Source organism: Rhodnius prolixus, unplaced genomic scaffold (assembly GCF_049639745.1).
Source record: "Rhodnius prolixus isolate KJV_2025 unplaced genomic scaffold, Rpr scaffold_12, whole genome shotgun sequence".
Classification (NCBI taxonomy): domain Eukaryota; kingdom Metazoa; phylum Arthropoda; class Insecta; order Hemiptera; family Reduviidae; genus Rhodnius; species Rhodnius prolixus.
In genome coordinates, this window is record NW_027411635.1 from 3221027 (window position 1) to 3241547 (window position 20521).

The 20521-nt window shown below is 36.8% G+C and overlaps 1 protein-coding gene across 3 annotated transcripts in view; it reads left to right on the plus strand.

Moving 5' to 3' along the window:
• Positions 1-20521, plus strand: part of Dhc62B (Dynein heavy chain at 62B) — a 112776-nt gene that overhangs the window by 51023 nt on the left and 41232 nt on the right. For all 3 annotated transcript variants that reach the window (XM_074142796.1, XM_074142797.1, XM_074142798.1), the window contains 8 exons: positions 6173-6399; positions 7828-8003; positions 8853-9051; positions 10526-10703; positions 15095-15261; positions 16862-17054; positions 18273-18478; positions 19324-19477. In XM_074142796.1, the coding sequence (XP_073998897.1) occupies positions 6173-6399; positions 7828-8003; positions 8853-9051; positions 10526-10703; positions 15095-15261; positions 16862-17054; positions 18273-18478; positions 19324-19477 (1500 nt within the window). The remainder of the gene's footprint in view (positions 1-6172; positions 6400-7827; positions 8004-8852; positions 9052-10525; positions 10704-15094; positions 15262-16861; positions 17055-18272; positions 18479-19323; positions 19478-20521) is intronic.

The following is a 20521-nucleotide window of genomic DNA, read 5'->3' on the forward strand; positions in this document are numbered from 1 at the left end:
TGCTCGCGGTTCTCGGCCAAAATTTAGATAAGCTGGTGAGAATCCTGTTGAGCTATGCAGAGAACTATTAATGGCGAACATTACCTCAGGTAGGTATTGGTCCCACTTCCTGTGTTGGTCAGATAAATATGAGGAGATAATTCCTTTTACTACTCTGTTGGTTCTTTCCACTGGATTCGCTTGAGGCCAGTAAGGGGGTGTACGACTCAATTTTACCCCTAAACGTTCCGCGAGGCCCTCCATTAGCTTATTGACAAAGGGCGTACCATTGTCCGTGTGGAGTACCCGAGGAGTGCCCCACCGATATACGACTGTCTGACGGAAAGCTTTACAGACGTTTTGCGCCGAGGCAGTCCGGAGTGGGATGACCTCGGTCCAATTCGTGAAGCTGTCCAAGAAAATCAGTAGATAGGAATAGCCATTCGAGGATCGGGGTAACGGTCCCATAATATCGGCCGACACAGTATCCCAGGGAACGGTATAACTCCTGACTGACATCTTCCCTTCCGGGAGTCGCTGGATAGGTTTGATTTTTTGGCAAACGTTGCACCTTTTAACATAGTTAGCTATTTCATTGTACATTCCGGGCCAGTAGTATCGTCGAGAGGTACGATGGTAAGTCTTGTCGAATCCTAGATGCCCTGCCTCCGGACGGTCGTGATTTTCCTGGAGTATACGTGGGATATGATCTTTAGGGACTACCAATTTCCATTCCAACGAGTTGTCTTCAGGGAAGCAAGATATGTCTGGTGACCGATGATGATATAGATAACCTTCTTCAATCTTCCAGTCGGGGAAATGCTGTGGCCTTTGACTCACCTTTTCCTTTTTGGTGATGTACCACGGGTCAGTTATCGGGATGGCTTCCTCCTGGAGCAGTCCTATTTCTCGGTGCTCCTCTGGTGTAGGTAACCGCGATAGGAAATCAGGGACAGAGTGCGCGGTGCCTTTTCGGTATTTAATGTCGAACTGATACCCTTGTATTTCGAGCGCCCATCTGGCCAATCTGCCAGTGGGGTTTTTCAGATTATTCAGCCATTTGAGACTGGCGTGGTCCGTGATCACCGTAAAACGATAGCCTTCAATGTATGGCCTGAACTTCCGGACGGCCCAGAGAACCGCCAGGCACTCCTTTTCGGTGACGCTATAATTCTCTTCCGATCGGCTGAGCGATCTGCTGGCATACGCTATTACTCGGTCGACGCCATCGAAATATTGAGTGAGGACCGCCCCGACCCCAGTAGAGCTGGCGTCCGTTTGAAGAACGAATTCCTTGCTAAAATAGGGCCTTGCTAGTACTGGCTCGGTAGTGAGGGTTGATTTAATATCTTGAAGGGCCCTCTCTTGCTCTTCACCCCAAAGAAAGGTTCGCCCTTTCTTCAGCAATGAGGTTAGAGGTCGTATTCTATCCGCAAAGTTAGGGATAAAGCGACGGTACCATGAGGCCATTCCAATTAGTCTCCGCAACTCCTGGATATTCTTGGGAGCTATATACTGGAGTAGAGGTTCCACTTTACTGGGATCCACCTGTAGTCCATTTTCATTGACCAGGAAGCCCAGGTACTGAATCTCACTGCATCCAAATTCGCTTTTCTGTAAGTTAAGCCTCAGACCAGCCTGGCGTAATTTGCCCAGTACCAACCTCAGGTACTGGAGATGATCCTTGAAAGTCGCTGTAGCTATGACGATGTCGTCTAGGTAAGCAAAGCAAGAGGGAGCCAGATCGGGAGTAATTATGGTATCTAGAAGCCTCTGGAAGGTCGCCGGGGCCCCGCATAGTCCATAAGGTAGACGCTTAAATTGGAAAAGACCGCGTCCTAGTGCGATGAAGGCCGTGATCTCCCTGGATGATTCTGCTAAAGGGATTTGATGATATGCATGCGCCAGGTCGATCTTGGATAAATAGCGACACGCTCTCAACTGATCTAAGAGGGAAGACATATTAGGGAGAGGATAAACATCTGGTTTAGTTACGGCGTTCACCTTGCGGTAGTCGATGCAGAAGCGGTATTTCCCATCGGGTTTTTTCACCATCACAATCGGGCTAGACCAGGGACTATGCGATGGCTCGAGGATGTCCTCTTGCAACATGCGATCAACCTCCTAGTTAATCGCATCCTGGATCACCGGTGACACCGGGTAGGCCCGCTGCTTGATGGGGCGCTGATTACCCACATCGATCACGTGCTCGGTTAGCGTCGTCAGTCCCATTGAACCATCTCCCCTGGCCAACTCTACTTGCAGTAACCTTTCCAATTCTTCAGCTTCCTTAGGTTCTAACCGCCTTATTCCTGCAATCTCTGTACGGGGCCGAGGCTCTCCGCAAAAAGGTAAGGGATTGAGTGGTTGGTCCTTCAACCACCACTGACTGTCTCTGGCATCGATGACCATTCCTAATGATCTCATGAAGTTCACCCCAAGAAGACATGGGACGGTCAGGTTAGGCAACAGGGTGAGGTGCAACTCTAATTGGCGTCCGTGAAGGCTGGCTACCAAGACAACAGCATTCTGGACCACTTCTTGAGCTCCATTGGCTACGGATACTTTAAAGGGCGTTATCGCTTTTAAAGTGTACGCTGATGAAGATAATAGAGATAGACCTTCAGAGCTTATAAAGGACTGGTTAGCTCCGGTATCGATCAGTGTGGGCAGTATCTTGTCGCCCACATTGAGGTTGACAAAGAGTCTATCCCCTCTTGCTGATAACGAAGAAATTTGGTTTCTTGGAGATAAGGAAGGTTCGAGGTCAATAGTAGTATTCAAGGGACCAGAGGAGACCTCTTCAAGCTGGCCCTTTGGTCGTTTCCCCTCTGTGTACAATTGGGACAGTTTTTACGGGTAATTCCTCTAGTTCCACAGTGGTAGCAAAACAAAATCGTCCTAGGCTTTGAACATTCGGGATAGCGATGACCTATATTTAGACAATTCCAGCAAAGGTTCTGAACCAAAGAAAGATTAGAATTATCTTCTATGATCCGGGTGACAGCTGAAGATTCCTGACGGTTATCTGGGGCCTTCTCTTTATTCTTGCTGCCCTTGTATTTCCTTTTATCTTTTATCTTCGGTGTCGGCTCCACCATGGCAACAGTGGAGACCTTCCGAGAAGATCCGCTGCTCGTCTGCGGAGGGAGGTATGCCGCCTCGGGGACCATACTTCTGGCCTTACTAGGTGGAGGTCGGAAGGTTTTTGCCCGTTCTTCTATCCTTTCCAACTCTTGACCCAGCTCAACCAATCTTCCCACTGAAGTGGCTTCTGACCGCCTGATATATAGCTGGTACCTCGGTAACAAATTGTTATATATTGTAGACACCACTTCTGCCTCAGGAGGTGGATGAGTCAATCTTTTACATAAGGTTCTTATGTTGATGGCGAAGTCTAGCACTTTCTCCTGTTCCCCTTGAGTTCGCCGTTCGATCTCCTTCTTTAATTTCTCTTGATAATTAGGAGGGAAGAAGGTAGTACGGAAGGACGCTTCGAAGTCTTCCCAACTATGCCAGTTATCGATTTCCAGGCGATACCATTGGAGGGGTGTTCCATCAAGTAACTCCGGCAAATATGCTAACAATACTTCTTTACTAACTCTGCAAGCCTTACGTTTCTCGTTGATTCGTTGTAGAAAATCATAGGGGCTGAGAGATGAAGAATTGTCGAATTTTAGAGAACTGAAGAATTGTAAGGTATAATCTGGAGGATACATAGTTGTAGCGCCTGCCAACGGTGGTATCACAGCAGCAGGGGCCTTAGTGCCCTCTTCCATATTAGCCATATCTGTTTCTCCTACTGAAATATCGGAAGCTACTGTCCACAGTTCCGAATGATTTAAGAAGAAGGATCTAACTTTTAGGCGTAGATTTTCTACTGTATCCGGGGGACCTAGTCTCCAAAGGCTATTAAGTTCTAAAAGCTCCCGCTTCTTCAAATAGTAGATCCAGTTTAACAACGGTTCTTCTGGGGTATGTTCTTCCTGCTCGAAGTCAGACATTAACTAATATATTCAATTTTCCTTCGCGTAAGAGTCGAAGTTAACTAAATTAAGTAATATCCTTGAGCCCCTCACGCCAAGAAAGTTAATCAGGGAAAAAGAAAGTAAAATAGATATCTGTGTCTGGTTTCGGCTTCCGCCCTGAAGTTTTGCCAACTTACAATTAAAAGAAATAAGAAAACCCTTCAAGAAAATATGCCTGTAACAAAATCATAATTTTGAATGAGCAAAGTAAAATAAAGTTAATGTGAATTAACAAATACAAAAATGAATAAAATAAATAAATTCTGAAAGAAAAGAAATTCGCTTCTAAAAATAAGTAAACAGGTAATCTCAACCTCAATTAAGCCAAGTAAATCGATACAATAAATTCCCTAATAAAAGAAATAAGAAAATCCTTTAAGAAAATATACCTATGACAAAACCATAATTTCAAAGAAAACAAAGTAAAATAAAGTTAATGTGAATTAACAAACACAGAAATGAATAAAATAAATCAAATAATAAAATAAATAAATTCTGAAAGAAAATAAATTCACTTCTGAAAATAAGTAGACATGTAATCTTAAACTTAATTAAACCCAGTAAATAGATAAAATAAATTCCTTAATACAATTATTTTAACATATATTTAATGCTAAGTAATATTCCCAATTTCATAAAGACAAGAATAACTTTTCATTTAAACGGGAATCAATAGAAAAATTCTAAATATTATAATTTTATGCATAAATAAGTCAATTTTCCTTGCTTACAAGTACTAGAAAATGTTGCAAGTTTCCACGACTATTTACCAATCGACAAAATAAATATCAAGTATAAGTATAGAAATTATGTACAAAATGGTGACAAAGAAATTAATAAGAGATAAATAAACTAAAAAAAATCAATTTACCTTCAAAATTATCAAAACTTAAAATTTGTAAACATTCAGTTTTATTTATCTTATATATACAATATATTATAAGGGAATTAACTACTAAGAAAGTAATAATCCAATACTCAGTACTCAATTAATGATTATGATTAGGTGGATAGAAAATTCAACTATCGACTGACTGGCAAACTAACAATGCCGCCTAACGGTACTTTCCTATCAACACAACTAATGCACTGACTGATCCCACGATTAAAATTCGTTCAATTTCTTACGTAATTTTCAAACCCTTGAAAGATTTCTGATTGTAATCTACCACTTTTTTTTTTTTTATTTTTTTTTTATTATTATTATTATTATTAGTGTATTTTTCCGTGCACACGGGCCCCTCACGTTGGGCGCCAAATTTTTATGACCCGGAAAACAACTTCGGCTCAAGGTACAAAGATGGTAATCTTACCTGGCTTTTCCGGGTCATAAAAAATAATAAAATTTCCTCCTCGGCCAGACCAGGTAAGGAAGGGAGGGATCCGTAGGTGGGCACCAAAAATCACTCCAATTTTTCCATAAGACACATATATATTGAAGGCAATAGATATATAATAAAATATGTACAATAATGTGTTGTAATAAGATAGGAGATACATAAGAAACATTCACCGGGAGCACTGGTAGCGGAGTGCTTCCCCTCGCTCTCAGCGGGTAGCATTATTATGGTGAACTTTACCCTGATGGGTTAAATCTACCTGTCTACCCGGTGAAAATGCTATTATTATTATTATGATTATTTTATTTATGCTACCCTGGTTACACAGTATAAGTATTTAACCTTAAAATGTAACCTTTCCTTTCCTGTAAAATCCACCAACTCTTTGGCAACAGATGTTTGGTTTAGGAAGACTTCTGTGGGGGGTCTCGAGAATAAACTATAACGCTTGACGAACTGCTTCTTAAGTTAAATCTTAAACACCCACATATTTTCACTCAGTATTGGCCTTTTCTCGATTCAGTCTCCAACATCTCTTTGGAGTCTTTTTCTTCAATCCCACCAAATAAATAATAATAATCATAATCTAACTCTTATTCAAACCCTCTTTGCATTTTTACTTCTTAGCTTCTCCTTAAAAATAAAAAATGAAATTTGGGACTTTACCTTTCTGCAGTTAGCGATTTAGGTATGATTTATTTTTTGATAGTTGATTTAGGTTTTCTGTTTTGTTTTTACAGTTATTCTTATTGGGAAGTAGTTGCTACAAAGTAACTTGATAAATATAAAAGCGTTTCTTAGACTACATTTCATATAATGTTTCAGGCATCTCCAGCCACAGTGTCTCGCTGTGGCATGATTTACATGGAGCCTAACGCTTTAGGTTGGCGCCCATTCGTTGAATCCTGGAATAACAACCTTCCAACCGATTGGAAAGCCTTAAATGACGACAGATTTTTGGAAGCGTTCGATTGGTTGATACCACCGCTGTTAAAGTTTGTAAAACGCTACTGCAAGAAACTGGTTGATGCAGGCGAAATTAATGCTGTCAAGTAAGGCATTTTATTCTCGATTGAACATTCATTTACCTAGGTCTTTCATTGTTACAGTTAAAACATAATCTAATGAAGAATTGCAGAGTTAGAATAAACATAATATTAGGTTATGGCTCCCTATTATTACACGTATTTCTTTTAAAATTTTAATTTTTTATTCCTTCTTTATTTATACCAAGTCATATAAACTTTACTTTATAGTTCTAACTGAATTTTTGTTTCATTTGAATCTTTTTTAATTTAAACATTTATAATTTTTTGGTTAAAGTTTTTCATTTTATTGCAACTCATGAAGTCGGAGTAAATTCGATGCATTATTTGTTTTTATGTTTCATATTACTGTTTTATTTTTTGAATTAATAAACATTTTATTATTATATTATTATTATTACTCTTATTATTATCGGAATGCCCAAAGAACCTACTGCGCTTATCTTTCCCATCAACAAAATGCCCACCCCAAACAAAAATCCGTTGCTTGTTGTTTATGGATGTTTTTGTCATGGCGAATAACACGAACTAAGGAAAAGTATTGTAATAGTTTCAAATTATCGATACATAAATCAATTTTCATTATTGAAGTTAAATTTTTTGTAGATCTTCCATTTAGGCACGTGGTAGTTTAGTAGTTAACGAGATATATAGAGATAAACTTTCGTTTCGTTCGAAACAGTGAAATCTTTAACTTCAAATATCTCAAAATCTACTCGATGGATTTTGTTTATATTTCACCTGTATATGGAGACAACTTTTGTCTATAATTGTATAAAATTTCGTAAAAATCTGTGGAGTAGTTAATGAGATATTTACAGTTAAATTTTGGTTTCGTTTAAACTGTGAAATCTTTAACTTCTAATATCTCCAAAACTACTCGATGGAATTTCTTTATATTTTACCTGTATATGGAGACAACTTTTGTCTATAATTGTATAAAATTTCGAAAAAATCTGTCGAGTAGGAAATGAGATATTTAGAGTTAAATTTTGGTTTCGTTTAAACTGTGAAATCTTTAACTTCTAATATCTCCAAAACTACTCGATGGATTTCGTTTATATTTCACCTGTATATGAAGACAACTTTTGTCTACAATTGTATAAAAGTTCTGTGATATAGAAAAGACTATAAAAGACTGTGTAAATAGATAAGAACGTGAGTTAGCCCCATGTATACGAGGCCTATTTTAAAACCATTACTACAATATTAATATTTAATTTAAAAACAAAATAATAATAACTATTTAAATATTATTTTCAACTTTTTAATATTATCTGCTAACCCCACGTAATTACTCTTCTTCAGTAACTTCTTCAGAGTAATTTCCCAGAAAATGGTAAATTTTAGAGTGCCCCTTTTTCTTATACTCTCATCATTCATTTATAACTAAATAATTATAGAATGAGGAAACGTTTGACATTGTGTTGACAGGACTTGCTGCCAGTTCACAGAGATCATCATGAATAGTGCGGAGAACATGGACAAGAGCCAAGTGCCCTTTTGCTCACAGGCTTCCTTCCTGCTCGGCATTTACTGGGGATTAGGCGGCGCTATAGACTCCAACTCTATTCCAAAGTATGATGAATACTTTAAACAGTTGTGGAATGGTAATATTCTTCTTTTTTTTTTCTTTTTTTTTTAATGATTTAAGGCGCGTCAACATCTGAGGTTATTAGCGCCCATGAGCTTTTTCCAGTGCACTGCCGGCCTCCGGTCAGTGTTTTCTCGTTATAGACAACACCGGCCGTGACCGGTCAGTGAGCTGTAAGAAGCTCCTAGGAAGAAAAAAATTAAGCGCCAGCAGACAGTACCCGGGACCTTCGCGTGGGAATCCAATACGCTAACCGCAAAGCATCCCTGGAATGGTAATTAAAATTAATTATGTAATTTGGGTTATATCAAAATATGATTGTTTCAAAAATAAATAAATAAAAGTAATTATGTAATTTTTTATTAATGTAATTGATTTATCCAACATTCAGTAAGCCAACATTCAGTTGACATCAGGATCCTACCTTAAACCTATCTTTGATTTCCTGCAGTCTTATGTAATCTTTGTGAACTTAGTAAATGCTAATTGAAAGAAAATGAGCCGTGTGCCGAAACAATTGGTAATCGGATGGACTACAGACAGATTGAATGTAACATGAATGTTTCTACCGTAACTTACGTTGTGACGGAGTTTTCCGAAATGTGAGGAAATAGGATTTTAATAAAGTCAAATTGAAATCGATACAACTTTTAGACAAAAAAGATAAGAGGAGGTGTAAAGAAAACCTAAATTTTTATATAATCCTGAACAAAGAATAACCATTATGGTATTTTAAAAGACAAATTTACTTTATTAACAAGGTTAATAATAAAGTACGTGCTGTTATAAACCTAATTTGTGGTTTAGCATTAAATTAAATCTGTAAAACAGGCGATTTAATTTGCTTTAATTATGCAAATTTTAGGTGAGTTAGAGGATTATCCAGTCTCCTTGTCTGATGCGATTGAATTTACCATACCTCCTCAGGGAGTCTTCTTTGACCACGAATTCAAGTTCCAGGGCAGAGGACTATGGGTATACCGGCCTAACCATGTGAAGGCGACTGTGCCCGAAGAAGTGACCAACGTACGCAACATGATGGTTACTAACAAGGAGACTATGAAGTGAGTATTTCCTATGGTCCGCAAGTCATAATAGAAGATATTGCCTTATTTGGATGCGCGTTGGACTTGTAGGTTTAGGGGTGCAATGCAGGTGTGCTGCCCTTAGATTTCTTTCCTAGCGGTCTCTGCTGTTAACTATCTTTTGAAGGACAATAATTTCTGATAATAGTGTCCGAAGACCCATAGGGCAGCGTTTCCCAAAGTATGGGTCGTGGCAAAAATTGTAAAAACACAAAAAATCTATAACATTTTGCTCTAAATTTAATATTTTTCGAAACTTTTTCAAGTACTGCAGGTGGCAACCCTTTACAGGCTTTGGTTTAAATATTTTCAAAGTAAAAGAAACAGTAGCTGCAATAATTAAAAAAATGACTCTGTGGAAACAACGACTTTCAAAAGGAAATTTTAAATCTTTTGAAACATTACATAAATTTATTGAATTACGATGAATAAGTTTTATATCTTGAAACACTATCAGTTTCAATTCAAGAACATCTTTCGGAGCTAATAAATAGTTTTAAAGACTACTTTCCGTATATTCCTTCAAATAATATGTGGATTAAAGATCCTTTTTCTGTCGATATTGAAAAGGAAAAAATGCTTAATCTTAGTGAACAAGAAGTTGATAATTTAATTGAAATTTCATGCGACACCGATCTTAAAAAAGTGTTTGAAACTGTACCACTAATTAATTTTTGGTTGCGCTGTCAAAAGGAATATCCAAGCGTAAGCGAAAAAGCGATACAATTTTTAATGCCTTTTGTCACCACTTATACGTGTGAAACTGCGTTCTCAGCTTTGGTGTACTTAAAAAATAAGTATCGAAACAGATTAGATGTCGAACCTAATTTGAGAATAAAATTAACATCATTAAGTCCTAATTTGAAATTACTATGTGATGAAAAACAACATCATCCTTCGCACTAAGGTCAAAATATGTAAAACAAAATTTACTTTAAGTTCTAAATGAAGATAATGGATTGTCTTTAATTACTTATGTTTTTGTTATATAATTATTTTGCAATTTTTGTGTATGAAATAAACAAACAAATAGCTTGAATTTTGATTTTTATTAAAAAATAAAATTTGTTTTGTAAATAAATGTTTTTTTATAAGGCGGGTCGCGAAAACATTTAAAATCTCGTACCGGGCCGCGGTCAAAAAAGTTTGGGAAACGCTGCCGTAGGGCATTTAGCTCCAGACGCTCCATAATTTAAAGAGTTTACATGCCTTTAATTAAAATCTACGAGTATTAAAATCTCGAATATTCAATTGAAAAATTTGAAAATTTCCAATATCTTTACAATAATACAGAAATGGTCATTACCTGTTCCGCCTCACTAAAACATAAATACATACCTTATAAGTTTAAGATAACCCGGAATAAGTAGAAGCAGACCAGGAGCAGGGCTGTTTTAGTTATTTTTTAAAGAGGTAATTGTATTTATTTATTGTATTTTTCTTATCTTGTTAGGTTCTTGTGGCTAATGGAACTGTACGTGAGGAATAAAGTGCCATTCTTACTGACCGGACCTACAGGCACCGGCAAGAGCCGCTACATTCAGTACCTGCTCTTGAACAAACTGCCTTACAGAGAGTTTCACGCGGCGGTCGTCACTTTCTCCCCCAATCTAACTGCCAACCATACTCAGGTAAACATCTTGGTAGTTACGATGAGGAATTAAATTTATATTATCATTTATTGAGATTACAATACTCCTAGTTAGATTTTATGAAACTTGAATCTTACTTAGAAAGAAGTGGCTTCTACAGAAAGAAATTCTTTTAGAAGGATGCCGTACGTAAAATGTTGTATGTTGCATGATGTTACATTAAAATAATCAAAATATTCAAATGAATATACAGAAACAAAACGCAATGTTTGCTAAATACGTCATTACTTAAACTTGTTTTGTTTATTTAAACCTTTTTTATTTACTTAAACATTTTTTTTGTGTGCTATTTATTTGGTTTTCTAGCCACCACCCTTTCACCTTCTACCTCCGCTTTGACTTTGACAATCTGCGATTGGGCACATTTTGAGCTTTTGACCAAAAATGTAAGTTTTGAGTTCTCTTGAACCTGTAAAAGTTTTTTTTTAGCTAATTGGTCTGTGAGTCAGTATATCTCTGGTAGACAGAAGACATAAAAAGAAAAAACCGAAGGTAGTTCAAATTTTATATTTTGTTTAGGTGCAATTAGCGGACACGAAATAAGAGTTTGGTCAAAATTAATTATCTAGAAGCTACATTTCTGAAATAATTTGTCCGTTTATTATGATTTACTTCGAAAGCAACTTTTATTTGAAACATTTTTCTACGAAACTGTATTTTAGAGGGGTACTACGGTAGAAGAGAAGTTAAGCTCTCCTTCAAAGTGAAGGTTTTTGAAGAGCAACATATATTTATTTACGTGAGGGACTCTGGTATACAGACCAGTGGCACTTTAATAAATAAGACGGTCCAGATTCTTGCATACGCAAGACATTATGGCAAGATCAATGAATGCTATGAAGGAAGCGTTTCTGTCCCTAGAAGCAGCAGCCAGCCGACTAGGACTGGTAATTAATGAAGCGAAGACCAAGTATATGCGCACGGGATGTGGCTCCACCGCCCAAGTGCAGCACTTGAGCATCGCACATTATAAATTTGAGAAGGTTGATGAGTTTACTTATCTTGGGTCACTGGTAAACAGTGAGAACCAAGTTGGTTCAAAAAGAAAAAAGAGGATCATGGCCGCTAACAAATATTACTTTGGCCTAGCAAGGCATGTAAAAAGTAGACTCATCTCTCGGAACACAAAAGCCCTCTACAAAACCCTCATCCGACCAGTGCTGAGTTATGGTTCCGAAGCGTGGGCGATGACCAAGGCAGATGAACGGGCCCTTTCACTTTTTGAACGGAAGCTGCTCCGTAGAATCTATGGTCCTACACGCGACGTACCGAATTGGAGAATTAGGAAAAATCAGGAATTTTACACTCTCTTCACGGATTCTGATATAGTAAAAGTGATAAAGCTTGGTAGACTGCGATGGGCAGGACACATAGCTAGGATGAGTGAAGATGAGATTCCTAAGAAAGTGCTGGAATGAAACATGCAAGGATCCAGGAGGGTAGGCAGACCAAAGCTGCGCTAGGAGGATAGTGTGGCAAGGGATGCTGCATCTATGTTAGGATTCCGAAACTGGAGGGCGGCTGCGCAGCAAAGAGACGCCTGGCGGGCACGTCTTGAGGAGGCCAAGACTCTGCATGAGTTGTAGCGCCAGTTAAGAAGAAGAAGAACATATATTTATAAATTTAACAAATAATATTTATGAGCATTAAAAAAAAAAAATTCTGAATTGAGTTAAGTGCGACAAGATTAGTAATTTTTTTTAGCCAATGATCAAATGGTTTCATTAGAACTTGGACATAGCGTGAGTTCTGTTATAGAGCGCAAGTATGGGGTGGTAAAAGATATAATGAGGTTGAGAAACTGTTATTATTTTTTATTAAAAAAGTCTTTAAGCTTCCGGTAAATATGCCAAATTATGTTTTGTACCTCGAGACTAAATTGTTTCCTATCTTCCTTTACACTTTAAAATTACATCAGAATTACAGAAAGTTACATTCTAAGGGCTAGGGGAGAGCTGCTAAATTTAAATTACAAACGCTATTCCAGCGGTTCTGCAATTTGTTCATTATGTAATAGATCCGAGCAGGAGGATATATTACTTCACTTTCTGGCGATCTGTCCGATTCTCAGTGTAATAAGATTCAAATTTTTTAAACAAACCAGTCTTTCTAGAGAAAAACTTTAAAATAGTTAAATGGCGCTAATTTTTATCTGTTAATACAAAATTGTAAATTGGCTTGGTCATACAGATATAATTTAATTTTAGAATTCAATTTTTTATTTTATACTGTTTTTATTGAGCATTTATATTGTTTTTAGTGCAAAGACTCCTTTTTATTTTTTTTCTATTTCGTTTTATTGTTTTTTGATTCAACTCCTCTGATGGTGTTTAACATCAGAGAGTATTGTCTTTATTTGTTTGTATTCTAATTTTGTATTATCAGTAATTTAAATTCATTATAATAAAAGATATTATTATTATTATAGCGTGAGTTAGGCTTATGTTTTGTTTGATTTTAGTGAAGTTCCAGGGAAGCTGAGTGCCGTCATGCTTCTTTCAACCCTGTATTTTATTTTAGTGAAATGTATAAAGAGAAAGCAACTTTTTCTTTGTATTACAAACTCTAAATTTCAACAAAAATTACAGACGTAAACTGAGGGAAGAGGAAGTCACTTCAGATCCTTAAATAATGAATGAATGAATGAATAAACTTTATTTAACATTTAGGTATACGAGTATACATATGTACATAAGGAGTTCCAGTATAAATAACCTCCAGCTACTACAATTGTTACAAAATAAAATAAAAAATAAAAGTAAAAGTAAATAATGAGGGGAAAAACGATGAAAAACCCTCAGCCTCCAAGGAAAGTTTTACTTCAGGGAGTCCTTAACTTCAGGAGCCTGTGCACCGTGTCCAAACTGTAGTTTGGCTGCATAGGTGGTTGTGACTCGATTCACACTTGCTGTAAAAACCAGTAGCGAGGTACTTGATGTAGTGCTCTACATAGTCCATGTTGGTGTTGGCGTGTAAGTATATAATACGCGTGTAGCGGGCGGAAGTTGTAACAAGCCTGAGGAATTTATTTTGGATTATTTGCAGCGAGGCGATATTGGATCGACATGTCAGACTCCAGGAGGGACAAGCATTAAAGTAACATGGGCCTAACCACTACCTTGTACAGCAGAAGTTTATTCTCTGGGGACAGTTTGGAGTCCCTGCAGAACAGCGGGAATAGTACTTGAATGGCTGCCTTGCCTTTATTTACTCTATCCTTTATGTGAGGGCGTAAAAGTCATCCCACAATCCAGTATTACCCCCAAGATACCTGATAGTGGCAGCCCACGGCCCAATCCGTCCCCCGAAGTGGACATGTCGATACAAGATCGGCCTGCGCTTGGTGAAAAGGATAGCCTCTGTCTTTAAGGGGTTAATTTTTATTTTCCACTTCGTGAAAAATCGGTCCATACATGACATGGCCCTGGTAAGCCTGTTGACTATCGTGTCTAATCTCCAGGATGAAGCATAGCCAGCGACGTCATCAGCATACAAGGCCAGTCGAACATCCTTTGGTCGAGGCATTAGGTTGAAGTAAATGAGAAATAAGACCGGTCCTATTATTGAGCCCTGAGGCACTCCAGCGATTGCTTCATGAGGAAGAGATAAGGATGAATTTATGGAGACGCGGAACTTTCTATTATTTAAGTAGGAGTGAATAGTTTTAGTAATGTAGGGAAAGAAGTTGTATTCAATCAATCTGCCCATTATTCCAACGTGCCAGACAGTGTCAAACGCCTTGTGGATGTCCATCAGAATCATGCCAGTGTGCTTGCGTTAAGTAAAGGCCTCGGTGACATCGTCTACAACTCTGGCTAGTTGGGCGGTAGTGGATAATCCTGACCTAATCCCAAACTGCTCTTCTTTGATGATTAGATTGGAATCCAAGTGACGATTGATCCTAACTAGTAATATTCTTTCGAAGATCTTACTAATTGTGCTGAGGAGACTAATTGGTCTATAGTTGTTTGGGTCATTTGGTGCTTTGGTGGGCTTTAAAATGAGAATAACTTTAGCCGTTTTCCAAAGCGGGGAAATATCCAAAGATGAAACATTTGTTAAAAAGGTTAGTTAAAAATACGACAGCTTTGCGGGATAGATTTTTTAAAAGAATGTTTTGGATATTGTCGAGACCTGGTGATTTTTTTATTTTTCCTCGACTTAATGATTTCAATGACTAGGAGAAGGTTACATTCGGAGGGTAGATATTGACAGGTTCTGAAAAAGATATTTACTTTTCGTTCTATTTTTCTTTTATGAGATCCTTAAATATATTTTAATAATTACGATGAAATGTATTAAGGAAGAGGGTTTTAAGTCACTGGCTGGTGTTTGTTTACTGTTTACTAAGATGTATGTATGATTTGCAGGAACTGATCATCTCAAAGTTGAGCAAGAAACGCAAAGGCATTTACGGACCGCCGGCCAAGAAAAGCGGCGTCATCTTCATCGATGACATCAACGTGCCGGTGAAGGAGAAGTACGGTGCCCAGCCACCCCTCGAACTGTTGCGTCAATTCTTCGACCACAATTACTGGTAAAGCAACCGTATTCGACAAACTCACACAGCTTTCTCTTCTGCAGTTATTAATTAACTCTTAAAATAGGGCCACTATTAATTATTTTTTGGTACTTATTGATTCACCCAAAAAGGAAGAGAAATTATTACCTATTTCTCCACTTTTGTAATTATTTTTAGCCAAGCTATCGACCTGTCATTTTTCTAGGCTGTGAAACATAGTTTTTGGAATTTAATTCACTTGCTATGGCAATTTCAACGCTAAAGAAAAGGAAAGGAACCGGTAAAACAGCTTGTAGATTTGGCGATTTTTAATCTATTGAAAATTATTAACACTTTTTATACGCCTCAAACGAAACGTACACGTGAGAATCTCTAAAGTGTGAGAGAAATGAACTAGACTGTATGAAACGATAAATTCATTTTAAAAAATATAAATTTGGTAGAATTAAAATTTGAAAATTGAAACAGATCACACGTTATTAGTGGGTACTTTTTTGCTACCTGAACAAAAATATTTTATGACCAAAAATACCGTTAAAAGCTCAGTATGATTAAAAGGCAAACATTAATTATTAAAATTTCTTAATAAGCTGGCTATCGCTATGGTCAACCGACAAAGATTACTGTAGCAATGTGAATGGAATTTATTCTATAATCATGCAGCTTTGTGAATGGATTTAGGCTCTGAAAAGCCACTGAAGAGAGGACGCAAATTTAGTAAAAATTATTAAAGGAAACTAAGGAGCTCTTTCTAAGAAACTAGAAAAGATAAAACTTGAAGAGAATTGTGAATAAAGTAGCGTAATAGACAAGAAGGTATAAGGAAATCAGGAAAAAAGTATGAGAAAAAACCAGATAGAAAAAGAAAGAATAAAAGATGTTAAAATAAAAAAAAAACACAAAGTAATTAACAACAACAAGGAAAACATGGATTCAAAATGTAAAAACTAATGCGTTTACCATAACAGTCAAGTATAACTTATTGCAGGAAGTCCCAAATTTTGATGAAAAAGTATAAAAAAATAAATAAATCAGTAGAATCACGGAAGAAACGAAACAATCATGATCTGACGGAATAAGACGGAAGACTACGAGTATACATTTTGGACGATGAAATATATTATAATATGCTGTAAGAAACTTGAATCTGAGTAAAGAATTACTAAATGATTCATCAATTCACAGCAATATTCAAGTAAACTAAGATACTGCCTCCAGGATTTATAGCCATTTTTCTCTAGGCCGTTTCTAGGACTAGGTTCTACCGAACCATTTGATACCAAATTCCATTGTTCCAGTCTTAAGCGAAGGACAAATTCCTTAGTATTAAGGAGGATTTAATTTAGAGACATACTTTAGCCTTAGGTAAAGTAGGCTGTGAATGTGGACAGCATTTCTTAAGGGATATTATAGACTATGGTGGGCCTAGACACCTGTAAACTTTATAGTCCAAAGCAGAATTGAAGCACTAAGTTACGTTCCGAGCACATTCTTCTGTAGAATTTATGTAATAGGATTACTCCAACTGCAGATAGAGCAAGTCGTAGAAGTATTGTACGTGCATAAACTAAAGAGTGAAGTAAAACTCAAAGTGACTTTGTGGTATATGTTGCAGGTTCGACCTCTTAGACACAACCAAGATAACTTTGTTGAATACGCACTTCATTGCAGCCATGGGTCTGCCAGGCGGATGCAAACAACACGTCTATGCCAGATTTTTGCGTCATTTCAACCTGTTTGCCATCAACGCCTTCTCCGCTGAGATACTCTTTAATATATTCTCAACCATGCTGTTCGTTGGTTTCAGGGTAAGTTCATTAAGGCCATTGCAATACAAAGTTTATTTAGTTATTGTTGTTCCTGCCATGACATCTGATTTGGACATAAGATGGGCCCTGTTATCCAGGTATCACAGCCGCCCCCAAAAAGGGTTCATTTTAGTTGACTCCTTTTCTCTTTAAGGTTCAAGGATGTTTAGCCGTTTCTACTCCTTTCATCTTCTCTAGACTCTAGGTGCCAAAGATTTCAAGTCGTAAATTAACAATTGCCATGTGGTTAAACACGATATTAGATAATATTTCTTATTTCTCCAATGCTATCTTTACTAGAGCTCTGATTAATCCCATTAAGTGGATATGTTTTCTGAGCCTACTATTTCCTGTAAAAAGAAATAAGACTAGATTGAGACGATATGCATTTCATTCGAGAAGAAAATTCCTGCTCCTTTGCGATGATACTATATGAAACTGTTCGTTAACGGGAATAACTAATCGTTTGAAGTTGGAAAAAAGTTAGCAAATGGTGAGTCTAATTTAACCATTATGTATTCCAGTGGAATATGGCAAATCATTCAAAAATCCTTTAGGATTCATTGAATTCTGAACAACACGAAAAGAGATATAAACGTTTTTAATTTGAACGAACTTAAAAACATACAAAATTTAACCTTCTTTATTTCATTAACTATTATCACTAGAATATTGCAATTTATACCAGTTATAGAGCTAACTTTTCTCTACAATTCGGTGAAGAATTCGTTGATAATTCATTGCTTCATAATTTAGGTGTAAAGGTAAAAAAAGTCCCTATACTAAAAGTAGGTATTAAGGTATTCCTTTACCAATTTAAATAACAATATGTAGGGCACTACATTTAGTCAAACTAAAAAGCTGCTGTTCAAAAAAATAATTTACTAATTAATCGAAAAGTTGTCCATTAATTCGTTAATGATCTATAGTTTGTTAATTATATCTTGTATAAAATATGATCTGTTAAATGAATATTTTTCTAGTCAAGATTAGTCATTGCGCAAGATAAGACATTACATCTTGCTTTATTACTGGTGTTTACATTTTGGCAACGACTTTTTCTTCCTGAAAAGTACCTTTACATCTATAATTAATCTTTAGTGTAACTCTCAATTAATAAACTCTCGTCTAATAAGCACTGGATTAGTTTGTACTTACAGTGGAATACCTATTACTGCTGGCCCTTATTTAGTAATAAAACAGATATTATGTCTGCAGAAAGGTGCATTCACTAATGAGTTATTGACAAACATTACTCCTATTGTGAACGCCACGCTGAACATGTACCAGTTCGCCAGCGAGAATCTACTGCCCACTCCTGACAAACCTCATTACATCTTCAACATGCGGGACGTACTGCGTGTCATCAGTGGGGTCCTTTTGCTTACTAAGGACTCGCTGGACACCAAGAAAGGCCTTGTCAGGTAATATTTCACAATATATTCCTATAGGCGATCGTTTCAACTTAATTCTTAGTGTGTAAATTAAAAAATTTGAGAGGTTTGTTGCTGCAAGTATATTCTGTAATAAAAAGAACACTATTCGAATGAGGCCGTAGTGCACTTAAATAGCTCTTGGTGTTAATAACCTGAAGGGGTCTTTGTTTTGTGGTCGAACCCTCTTAGGTATCCTACTGCAGCAATCTATTCAGCCAGAAAGGTGTCCTGAAAAATGTGATTTATGATGAATGATTTGACAACATACCTTGAGTCGTGCATTGCAGGCTGAGATGCAAGGACTCTCCTTGATGCCCGCAATTGAAGATCAGAATTAGATGGTTGGGGAATATCTAAGACGAATGGACTACAATGTTGCACAACTAGGACCGCTGCAGGTTATTAACGCCCAGAGCCATTTCAGTGTATTCCGTTCTTTTTTCTTGCTGGGTTCGTTTGATAGATAAGTCTTTTGTTATGATCTTTATTTACGTTAATCTAATTTATTTTATTAAATGTGGAAGAAAAATTGTAATATTTAAGTGATTCAATGGTATTATAAGTTTCTCTCGAATATTTACGAAATTTTCTCGGTGCATCTGTCTTGCGCCACTTAAGTAAATCTTGACTTATTATTAGTTAGTTAATCACTAGCGGTCGCTTGTAGTGTATGATTGATTGTGCATTTGGTTTACTTTTCAAATCTTTATATTTCTTTATACACAAAAATTACTCTTTTTTTTTTTTTTAGAGAGAGATCAAAACTTTAAGATAATTGAATTATTTAAATTGCCTTAAGAGAAAGTTGCCTGAGGCTTCAGATTTTGTTTCAGATTGTGGGTGCACGAGATCTTGCGAGAATTTTATGACCGACTAATCGATCCGGCCGACAGGAAGCTACTTTTTAACAATTTCTACCAAGTGATTAAGGAAGATTTCCATGATGACTTTGAGCAGTGCCTAGACAACTTGGAGCCGGATAACGCAGTATGTTCGTTTTTACTGTGCCTTCTATATGCTTAGTTCTTAGTTAAGTCTTCTAAGACCCGCATTAAATGTTAGTAGGACTGATCTAGATTATAAGTATGTGCACATTTTTGTGAACAAATAACAATTCCAGATTTACATGATATATTTTGTTGATTTTTTATTAGTACTTTTAGAAAAAAAGAATTTTTTACATCAATTCGGTTCTACAAGGTCTAATTTTTCTTTGTGTACCTTCTTAACCCTTAGATCACCTACTATTTAGTATCTCCTTTAACTACTGCAGTACTTGCACTTATACCTTGATATTAATTATGTATTTATTCTTTTTAAGTTTGTGACTGGCTAGGGGTGAGGGTGAGAGAGAACCCTCTTCCTTAAGGGACGGTATTCTTGCGGGCGCCAGATAGCCGGAGCTATCAGAGGCGATATCCCTATTCAGCCCCAAACAGAAAAATACCCTTAAGGGCGCCTCTGGAGGGATCGCTCTCTCAAGAGATGAGGGAGGGTCCTGTAGACAATCACCCGGGGCGACAGTGAGCAAAATAATATTCTCTCTGGTGCTGTAATTGAACAAACAAAAGAATACCTTTATTTAAGGAAAGATTTTTACAGAAAAGATTGAGAGATTTATTACAGAAAAATGGTAAGTATGTTCTAAACTAAAGCAATGTAAAATGGAAAGTATACAAAAAAGAATTATTATACTAAATACAAAATAATAATAACAAAAAACAAGATTCACAGTGATAACGATATCCAAGGCACTGGCCAGGCCGAGCATACGGGAAGGAATGAATCTCTTATTTTTTTTTTAAATGTTAGCGGTAAACAGTATATCGCTCTTGCAGTCCAAGGGTCACTCCAAATTTATAATAATGCGGCAGTTCCTGCCATCTATGACCATTTTTCGGTAACAAGTTTCCTTTCGCTATCCAGCTACCGTTGGAAAAATCTGTCGAGTAGGAAACGAGATATTTATAGTTAAATTTTTGTTTCGTTTGAAACAGTGAAAGCTTTAACATCAAATATCTCGAAAACTAC